At 40.9% G+C, this 10,936-nt stretch overlaps 1 protein-coding gene across 1 annotated transcript; it reads left to right on the forward strand.

Annotated features, from left to right (window-relative positions):
* Window positions 1-1,353: 1,353 nt before the first annotated feature.
* LOC136677117 (cellular retinoic acid-binding protein 1) lies at window positions 1,354-8,594 on the forward strand. The gene is made up of 4 exons (XM_066654535.1): window positions 1,354-1,585; window positions 3,131-3,309; window positions 4,781-4,894; window positions 8,110-8,594. The coding sequence occupies exons 1-4, from the start codon at window positions 1,516-1,518 to the stop codon at window positions 8,158-8,160; spliced, it is 414 nt and encodes a 137-aa protein (XP_066510632.1). The 5' UTR covers window positions 1,354-1,515; the 3' UTR covers window positions 8,161-8,594.
* Window positions 8,595-10,936: the final 2,342 nt, after the last annotated feature.

Genomic DNA, 10,936 nt, shown 5'->3' on the forward strand with positions numbered 1-10,936 from the left:
TCTCGAACACTTCCTGGGGGAAAGACAAAGTGCTCTCTGGCCTGGCTCTACATTAATTATCAAGTGCTGTCCAGAAGGCACTTTGTCAAAGAGATAAATGAAGCACTGTCAGAAAAGAAATCAGACATGAGAAGAGGGTGGGCCCCTCTCTCTCTCTCTCTCTCTCTCTCTCTCTCTCTCTCTCTCTCTCGCTCTCTGTCTCTCTCTCACACACTCACTCTCTCTCTCTCTCTCTCTCTCTCTCTCTCGCTCTCTGTCTCTCTCACTCTCTGTCTCTCTCTCTGTGTCTCTCTCTCTTTCTTTCTCTCTCTTTCTCTCTGTCTCTCTCTCTGTTTCTCTCTCTCTCTCTCTCTCTCTGTCTTTCTCTCTGTCTCTCTTTCTCTCTGTCTCTCTCTGTTTCTCTCTCTCTCTCTCTCGCTTTCTCACTCTCTATTTTCAGTTCCTTTACTTGAGGCACCTTTCCCTCTGTGCTTGGGAGGTGTGACCCAGGACCAGGATAAATTGTTTGTCATGAGGATCGTATTAAGAACATGTCTAGAATGGCACAGGGACATTTCCCAACACGATGAGATCACAAAATAAGCTTAGGCCTAGACAAGGGGGAAAAAAAAGCACAGAACCCAGATTTCATAACCTAGTTTAAGCCAAGTGTTTATGTTCAGTCGGAAAACTGCTCCTTCTGCTACTGACTACTGAAGGAAAAACAATGAGGAGTGGCATTACACATCGTTTTTAAAATTGATATTATGTATTCCAGGGGTCCATTTCTTTTTCTGAGCTGTGAATCCACCTCCAATCAGACCCACAGTGTTGAGTTCATTAGCAGCTTGGGCAATTTTTTCCAGATTTATTCTCTTATCAAAACCATTAAATATTATTCATCTGATGTCATTTCTACAGGTCTTAGGAGTCACATTCTCTTTTTAACTATAGTCATGGACTCTTCTTTCCCTTCTCAGTGTGAGTGGATTATCTTATGTTCAATCCCTTCAGAAATATTTAATAAATTCCTTTAAAGAATTGACTGAATATTAAATAACAGAGGCGGTTTGGATCCAGATTCCTAATAAACCGGTTCCATATGCGGCCTGTGTTCAGGACATGGATTTAGACTAGTCTTGCTGTATCACAGCTTCATATTTCTTTAATCTAGTCCTATGAGTAATATTCTTGTGGCCCATAAAGTCATTGCAGATGAACAAGAGATGTTAAAGTATTAACTGGCTTTGCTCCTGTGAGTCAGTGCGTATCTGTCCAGGAGAAAGGGAGAGGGAGGGACATCTGAGGCACGTCACACAAGCTTCACTATCAGCAGTGGTCCAGAAGAGCTCAGCACACTGAGAGAGAGGCTGGTGGTGGATGAGAGGGCTACAATAAGAAGCAAGTCAAAGACCAGAAGGAAGCGGTGGCAGATTGTGATTTCCAGAAAGAAAAAAAAAAGTTCAGAAACTGATTCCTGAATCATTTCACCATTTTACTTTATTTTTCCTGGCAATTAACCTGAGAAAAAAAAAGATGCCCAACTTTGCAGGGATCTGGAAGATGAAAAGCAGTGAAAATTTTGAAGAGCTTCTCAAAGCCCTTGGTGAGTGCTTTGCTCATAATTTTCCTTGCATTTACAAGTCTTTTGTGCATTAGGAACACACCGTGATCACATGCAGTCATTTGTTTCCTCAATGTCTAGCCTCTGACATCCCCTGCCTTCTTGGGTTTTCAGCGGCATATTCATGGTTTAACTGGTGTGAAGAGTAAATCACTATTATTCTCAGGCTGCTGCTCTGCTTTTTCTGCTCCTTTGTTTCTTTGGCAGCGTGTTTCATTCTTATTCAAATTTCCAGTGGAGAAAGTTCTTGGGACTTTTGGCTAGAGGCAGAACAAATACGTGCTGTAAAGCATAAAGTCTTTGAGTTTTGGCTTATTTTCTTTGGTTAGCATCAGATAATTTTTTAAAAACGTTTTTGTGTTTTGTGGCTTCATTAAACCAGTGACATTTGGATTGTGATATTTTAATGTAGACAACGTTTTAATGTTTCTTTGATAAGATACAGATGGGTTCCACACTTGGAAATATAGAATCCTTTATTATAAGTGGTTCTTGGCTTATAAATATGGTATTGATTGCTATAGGAACCTACATTGTGTAAAGGTTATGAAGAGATTTTTACAAAATGTACTATTTTAAGCTTCAAAAACATGTTTGAAAAGAGCTTTGAGCCTTATTCATGCTGTAAATTGGATCTTATGCTGTAATGACCAGTGTGAATGTGAACTTTGAGGTTTTCACAAAGTTCTTTAAAGTTCTTGATATCTTCGTCTCTTCAAAAAACTAAATGGTGTCTCTCTATCCTTAGAAATGTATAAGATCCTGTTTTCCAATATATTTTAAAGATCATAATCATTGTACCTTGACGAATACGGACACTTACTGCACACGAAAGATCTGTAGCTGATTTACAAACTTGGAAACTGCAGCTGTAGACAATAGCTCTCGCCTCTTTCCAGTCTTTACAGAGATGCAGATTATGAAGAAGGAACCCAAATGTGAAAGACCCCTTAATGATTATGTTCAGGAAGTAAGCCAGACATTTAGTCACCCACTTGTTTAAACCAGTCCTCTGTTCTAAGGGCCAGTGGGTAATCAGTCCATGTAGGGATCCAGCGCAGTGCGATGAGAACACAAAGCCAAGAGCTGAGACATTCCTTCTAGTCAACACCTTGTCATTGCATCCCCATATTGGCAACATCTGCTGATAACAATCTACTTTGCGGTAGCCTGATGACTTTTTCTGCAGAAAATTACATACCGAGGGCATGTAGGAAAGATCACTTGACCTGACACATGACTGAGAAAATAAGTGCCAGTCAATCACATCACGTAGTTCTCGTTTTTCCCTCTCGGTGAATACACAAAAGCAACACAAACACCATTCAGCCATGTCCTCTCATGCCAGAGACTAAACAAATCATGTAACTGTATCCATCTCCGAGGAAATTATGCCTACATGGAAATGAGAGATGAAACACTGCACAAAGAACATAGCCGTTTCTGGAAAATACCTTGATGCATAAATATAATCTTCTACAAAGGAATGAGATTCATTCATGGTCTGCAATTCCATATATTCCATAGGGGTGAATGCTATGCTCAGGAAAGTAGCCTGTGCCGCGGCCTCAAAGCCTCTCGTGGAGATTCGTCAGAACGGACAGCAGTTCTACATAAAAACCTCCACAACCGTCAGGACCACAGAGATCAACTTTCAGATCGGACAGGAATTCAACGAGGAGACTGTAGATGGGCGAAAATGCAAGGTAATCGCGCAACACTAGGATTCCTTCATGTGCAGCACATGACTATGAATGTTGAAGGAAATTACTTTGATTATTCATGATGACCAGTCTCTACTGATGTAAAAAAAAACTTCTTAGATCATAACCAGATGAGATCATCATCCCATAACCTTTTAGTAAACTCCAGAACCTCGACACTGAGACCAGTGGTTGTTCTGTGGGAGCTTGCTCTGTGGTAAAGGCAGTGGAGTCAGGCCTATGCCAGGTTTGATTTTGGAACCTAGGCCTATAGGCAGCATAACTACCCCCACCACCACCTACCCACCCCACCCCACTCGTTATCTACTAGATTTAAATACATTTTAGAAGCCTCTGAAAATACCGTTTTTTTGCGTATATTTAACAGATTGCCTAGACATACCGATTATTGGTTGTTCAACCAATAAAGTGCTCACAAAATGGTGTCATTTATGCTATTTATTTTATATTATGTTCATTGTGTATGCATTTTCAGACTTTTTTTTATAAATTTTATTGTGAGTTCTTGCTTCGACTTGCTTCGAAGGACTGATACAAACGGTACATTGTGTTATAAACAGCCCTCATCATCCAGGAGGTGACTATGAAAAAAACAGGGTGGTCACAGACTAAATCTTTATAAGGAGGTCAGACTGGTGGCAGGCAGTTTAACTGCCTCACCTCTATGACCACTCTTTTTTTATGGCTGCATAAAAACACCGCCAGTCATGGCTGAGAATACTCAACTGTTTTTACAATGAGAAAACTGCTTCCATTTAAATGCTTCAGAAGGAAGCTAAAAGTTATTAGCATTTTATGATCAATGTGCTGTATGTTGTTACTGGTAGATAAGCAGTTGCTCTGGATTTTGTAAGTGATCCAGCGATGGGTCCACAGCCTGTGGAAAGTTCAGAAGCCCCAGGAGAGTCTCTCAGGGGCCACTTTGGAGCGTTAGAGAATGGTGAAATATGGCAGTGACTCATAGCCACTCTGTGGTGATGTAGCCGGGTCAACTCCTCAGTGCTCTTATGAATCACACTTTAACATCAATGGCCTTTAAATCTTTGATGTGCTGATGGAATGCCTGTGTAAATATTATTAATACACTGGTATCATGATCTCTAAGGGGCGGGACCTACATTGTCCTTCATTTTATTTCGCTAAAGTTATAATTCATTTTCCAATGTCCATTTTGTAACCTTCTTTATCGCTCAATAAACAGTCAGATGTTGTCACTGAAGCTTTAACGTTAATTTCTATACATTCCCTAACTGGTCTAACTGCAACAGGCCTCATTTCAAAAGCAGGAGTATGTTAAACTCTTTCAGTTTAATTTATCTAGGTTAAAAAAGTAATCAGAAGAGTCAACAGTCCAACTGGTCAGTCCCTAGCAGTTAGTTTCCCTATAGATATTCAGTCCAGCAGCAAGGATCTTCATTTGTGTTTAGTATCGCTAACAAGATGTTGCTCACAGAGTCTGGCCACATGGGAGACCGAGAATAAGATGTTCTGCAAGCAGACGCTGGTGGATGGAAATGGCCCAAAGACGTACTGGAGTCGGGAGTTGAGGGGAGACGAGCTGATCCTGGTGAGGAACATTCCAATAACATTCCAGTCAAAAGCTTTAGCATGAAGTGCTATCTAGAATCTGAAGCTAATTAGCAAACACGAAGTCCTCCTTCTTCTAGTCTCTTGGCTTGCAAATTTCATACCTCTACCTTCTACATATTTCCCACGATAAAGTCTCACCCCAACACTATCTTATCTTTTCCTAGTTCCTCAGTCCCTTTCTCAGCCCTGTATCCGTTGATGAAAGTGCCATGCCCTTAAACTCAAAGCTAAAGCTGGTGAAAGTCCTTCTACAGTTGTCTAATGTATTTTTCATATTTCAGTCCTGTGGAAGGTTGGTTCCGGACTAGTAAATCATCTTTAGTCACTGACACAATATATAAAAACTTGATTTATATCTCATCATTTCATCAGGAGGTGATTTATTATACTTTTGGACCATAATAGCAACGCATAGGCACATGAAGGCAATTAATTTCCTCTAGTCAACTATACGCTTTGTTTATCAGAACCAAAAACACTTTAATATACTGTAAGATTCACAAAGAACTAAACTAGCATGCTAAAGACATGCTCAAGGCATCGTATACTGTTCAATTCACAAGTCCCAAAGCATCTATTCCTCAGTCGTGTTTGGTTTTTCGAGGCAGACAGAGCTGTGCCCTTCCAGCTTTTGCTCAAACATAAGGTAATGGTTAAAGCACATTCCATGCAGCTCTGTGAATCTACACCCATCAGAAACACTTCTCTGATTTCTCCCGTTCATTACTTTTTTTCTGAGTGAATTGTAAGAATGTGGCATGGATAAACATCTGGCTCGTTTGGTTTTATAGACCAGATGGACAACAGTAAACGGGACTAATATCTTAAAGGAGAGCTTTACTGGAGAGGAGGACTTTTTATTTTACTGCCTTTGCAAGTCCCTTAGGGACATCAAATGTGTTCCTCTCTCAGTGAGGTATCTGTAATCATCTTAACAGGAGCTTTTTTTTGCAAGGCTCAGCATGGACACTTGAATATAATGGAAAAATCAGAGGCGCACTGTTCACATGTCATAGTGTGTTTCTAAATTGTCTAAATGAACAGAAATACACACCCTCCAAAGAATGCAGGATCATCTTTCTGCACATTTCATGCACAACTACTACTACTTTTGCTGTATGTAATTTACAAAAAATGTATTAACTATACAATAGTAAAAGCTTGAGAATTATTAAGACATTGATGAGATTTACTACAGCCTTGTGGCTCTTATTGCATGTTTATATTGGCTTGGTGCTGTATATAATGACTGTCACGGCGAGACAGATCGGAGACACAATCAGAGAGGGTTTAGTTTAAAGAGTAATTCAGAAAATGTAAAACCACCTGGAATTAATTGACTTTTTTTATTAAGAAAATACAACAAATCACAGCAAACGGAACTCAGCTACTGCCTCTCGGATGATCTCATGTATGTGATGCACTGCAGAGTGAAAATTAAGAAACAAAGACATGTTTTGACCTGTCCCAGGAAAAACTGCAGATACTGTACTCAGTCAGCCATCAGCGTGAAGATATATTGGAGCTCAGCTCTGGGTCAGTGGCGTGCTTCTGCTAGTCACACTGTGATGCACATGGCCAACATCAAAGCTGACGGGAGAAATGAAGCATCCAACAACAGGATGAATGAGGGATCACACGTTGCTTTCCTTTGCTTCCTCCTCCATTGTTTTATCGTCTTTTCAGGAGAAGATTTATTGATATTTGCTGAGCAGTCATGTCAAACTTTTGTCTTCTAATGGAAAGTGTTTGGACTAGGGTATTGCTACACCCACAAGGCTTTACACTACATGTTGGCACATTTCGGTGAGGATTTGATGACATTTAGCAGCTTTAGCAAGGGCAAAAACTGAGGAAGCTCCATCACCTAAAGGTTTCAAAGCCTAATGCTGGAGAGATTTATAATAAATGTATGACAAATACTAAACTCTACAGCTGTTAGGCTGTACTAGTTTGGCACTTAGTTGTCTCATCTGTGTGTGTGTGTGTTCTCATTGGGGTTAGTGTTTTCCCATAAAGCTGGCACTTAAAGCTCCTTGCAGTGACCCAGCCCTAGCTGCACTAATGGGGCTCATTGATCATGTTACGTGGGGGAATGCCTGCGTGGTGGAGGGCCTTGACACTGTTCTCACTAATGTGTCCCAGGACACCGCTGCACTGGGCAGATGGCCTGTCCTAACACCCATTCTTTAAAGAAAGCATGAGGTGGGCCGGCCTTCTCATCCTGCTCTGGGACACAGATGGCGTTTGGCGCTGACAGCCGTCCTGTTTTTGTCCTGCTAGGCTTTTCAAACCCCAATAAATATGGCAGGCCAGCAACGAGCTGTCAACCCAGCCCAGTCTTCCTCTCCTCTCACACCGACGTGACTGACAGCTCATCTCTCAGATGGTTGTACTCTCCGTTCAGAGTAGAATAGAGGATTAAACATAGCACTGTGAGGTGGAGTGCAGCATCAAACCTCAACAAAATATTTTATAGATGTTTATGTCATCACTTCCCAAAGACGACTAATGATGTTATTTTGTGTGGAAATTTTTCAGTGGACAATGCTCAAAAATGTAAAATTAATTCCCCCATCCTTACATATTTGTTCAGTCTATATACATTTTGTTATTTGTGACATCTCCAAGGATAGTTCCACATCTGCCTATTCATTTTAAAATGATAAGGATTGTTTCTATCTGGACCGCGTTTTTAAAAAAGGCACAATATATTCTCGCAGAGAATGTGATCTTCTAAAAAAAACCTGTCTGGGGACTCTCCTTACACTGCACCCACATGCCCCACACCAGTATATTCCCCTTAAAGTCAAGCCCCAGAATGCATTTTGGGTGTCAGACCATCACACACTCACCTAGTCACTCAGACTCACACCTATGGAGAACTTCACACAGCCAAGCAAAGGGAGAACCCACCAAACTCGTCCCAGACAGTGACCCGATCCAACTTAGGACCCCAAGACCCTGGTTCTGTGTGCCTGAAGCACTACTGTGATGCCAAAATGTTATTTGTGTATTGTACCATTAAATCTGAGTATCCCTACACACCCAGAAGGAACATGCCATGAGCTTTATTCCAATGAAGCATTCAGATATCCCCTCAAGAATCAGAGAGGGAGGGGTCATATGAAAGAAGACAAATGCTCCATAGCATTAAATAAACATTTCACTCCCTGTGTTTTCATTCTGCAGATTTTCGGGGCTGATGACGTGGTGTGTACGAGGATCTATGTACGAGAATGAGCTCCACCAGGAACAGATGGAGGAACGAGCCAACACTTCATTTACACTTTACATTACAGGGCTTTTCATAGGAGTTAGTAGTTACATCTGGGGTGATTTTCTTACAGTTACAGGGACATAGAGATGGATGATATGTCTTGATCACATAGTTTTCAGACTATTTTTGCTCTATCAGATCAGGTATGGATCATTCCTGGAAACACCCACCAGTACAGGGGGCTTTACACCCTTCTTGCCGACACTTTGCATTGGGCATGGTGTCTTTACATTCATGGGCAAATGCCCCAGCATTTTCTATTAGTCGTTGCATTTCTATAGAAGAAGTGACTCCATAAAATTCTCTAAATCTACAAACTAATGGACATATAGTGTATATTCATCATATTTCTCATTCCATGTTTACATTCATCATATTTCATGTTTAACTGCTTTGTACTTACCAGTAGTGATTAAAATCTCTATAGACGTATCTCACCAATGTGTGGCTCTTTTCTTTCACAGCTGTAATTATGTGTCATCAGCTCAGTTGCTGAATAGATGTAAATTACAGGGTCATAATCATACGGAATATTCACGCTGTGGTAATATTGTGAAAGCCGGTTGTTATAGTTATAACCACATTTCTCTAAAAGACGTAGAAATGAAGAATATAATTTCAATTGGAAAAACTTTGTGATGACTTTATTATGCTTTATTGCCAACACGATGAGGCATTGAATAATTAAGTTACAGTTAAGGGGAATAATTCAAGATCCCCTCCAGCCACTGCTTAAACCCTTAAAACTCCTCCCTGTGCTCATCAGAATCACAGATGTAGAAGTTCTCAAGGAGGAAAATCCCCTAGTGTAACTCCACACATGGCCTTCATTCAGCACACGCCGATCTATGAATATGCAATCAGTACTTGCCTCTATCTCCAGACACCCCTCCATCACTCACCTGCAGCTTGAATGCCCTGCCATGCAAGACGATGGGATTGTTTCTTTAGGTTTGTGATGTAAGAAACTCTGGCTTACGAATCCATATGTTTGAGACTGTGGAATTTCTCAGCCGTGTGGTTGACTGCTCATTTTTTCTCCTATAAACAACACCACACTAATGACTAACAAGGTTAAAGTATGATTTTCAGAGGAGGGTGTCTTTAAAATAAGCCATGGTTTAAAACGGAGATTTACTAATCATTTGGAAATCAGGAATTCTGTGAACAAACAGTGAAACAGCTGTTGGCTGCTCTCTCTCTCTCTCGGTTTGTTGTCATGGTGACAATTACATCGCACACAGAGAGTGCAAGTTAAATAGGCTGGTCCCAACTGAAATTGGTTTGGGGCTGCGGCACTACATTTAAGCGTAAACATACAAATGCTTACAAGCCTTAAAACATCTGCTTGGAACCAAATCTAGGGCTGTTCGTTTTAATGAAGCCGTCCAAAGGAGGATTAAATAACAACATTTAGTGTTCCACACCGCAAACTGGGGTTTGATTCCCACCTCAGACAGGAACGCCATGTTGTACCAATAAACGACTCCTAACACCGGATTTGCCTACTTCTGTGCTCTCTACGCTGCTCTGTAAAAGAGTGTAAAAACGTCAGTACAGAGATTAAACTATTAAGCACAAACACCTGTTTTATTTACCTACTAACATGTAAAGTACGTAGCAGTGAATGTGGTGTTGCTCAGGGAAACCGAACAGAAAGGCCTGAAGTTTCCACATTTCCCTTGTGAGAAACCACCCCTTTCCCTGACAGCATTCATTTTTCAGCGCTGAGGGGCTGGCCCACAGAGGGTCCGAATGGCCTCTTTCTGTTGTTTCATTAAAGTAAGGGCAACACTGGACAGGGCTGAGATCTGTGGGCTTCTGGCTGTGTAACAGGCCATAACATCTCCCACTAGTGAGACAGAACATCAGTCTGGGACTCTGGGTCTTTTAGCAAACGGCATTCTAAACACTTCCCCTTAAAACGGGCCTCTACGTATCTAACTAAGCTTTGGCCATTTCTTTTATGAACATGGAGCACAAGGATGGGGAGATACAGACTCCTGTGTTTTTCCAATGGCACTACACCAGTTGTATTCGGTGTTCTGATTAAATTAAAGGTTAAGGGGAAAAGGAAATCATCACATTGTAGGCTATTTAACGTTATAAGTGAGGGTCTTATTGCTAATTCAGTGTGTTGTAATCAAAAATTAGAGGACATTTTAGAGGCAGGCGAGTCATTATACTTTCAAAGAAATTTACAAAATAAGAGTCTTGTCTTTTAAGTGCTAAATAAAATGGTGATTATAAAACCAGGGACATTACCTAACTACTACCTTACTGGCAGCTGGGGGTAGGTTATGTGACAATGTCTCTAGTGGGGTCTTCGGGTAAAGAGTTAGGCAAACAATGAAACACTGCAACACTTTACAAGACACACTGCAGATCATGAGTATGTTCCTGTACATGAACTGCTCCCTCTGCTGTCATTTGTACCCAACTACTGCTAACAAATTGCATACGTGTTCTGGCAAACACAAGGATGTCATCTGCTCTTATTGGAGTCAAACAGCTTTAAAAAAGGTTTCACACTTGAATTTTCATCCAATTTGTGTAGCTTTTGAACAAATCCAGCAGGAACAGGATGCACCCTGATAAGCTGCTGTACTGGCAGCAGGAGCTACAATGGCTCAGATAAGCAATCCAAGATAGATGGTGCTTAGCAGCATGAAGCTGCTTCAGTGTTCTCCAGTGTTATAAAAACGAAGATTTACTGTGGATTCGACGGAGTAAAAGTGA

This window comes from Hoplias malabaricus, chromosome X2 (assembly GCF_029633855.1).
Source record: "Hoplias malabaricus isolate fHopMal1 chromosome X2, fHopMal1.hap1, whole genome shotgun sequence".
NCBI classification, from domain to species: domain Eukaryota; kingdom Metazoa; phylum Chordata; class Actinopteri; order Characiformes; family Erythrinidae; genus Hoplias; species Hoplias malabaricus.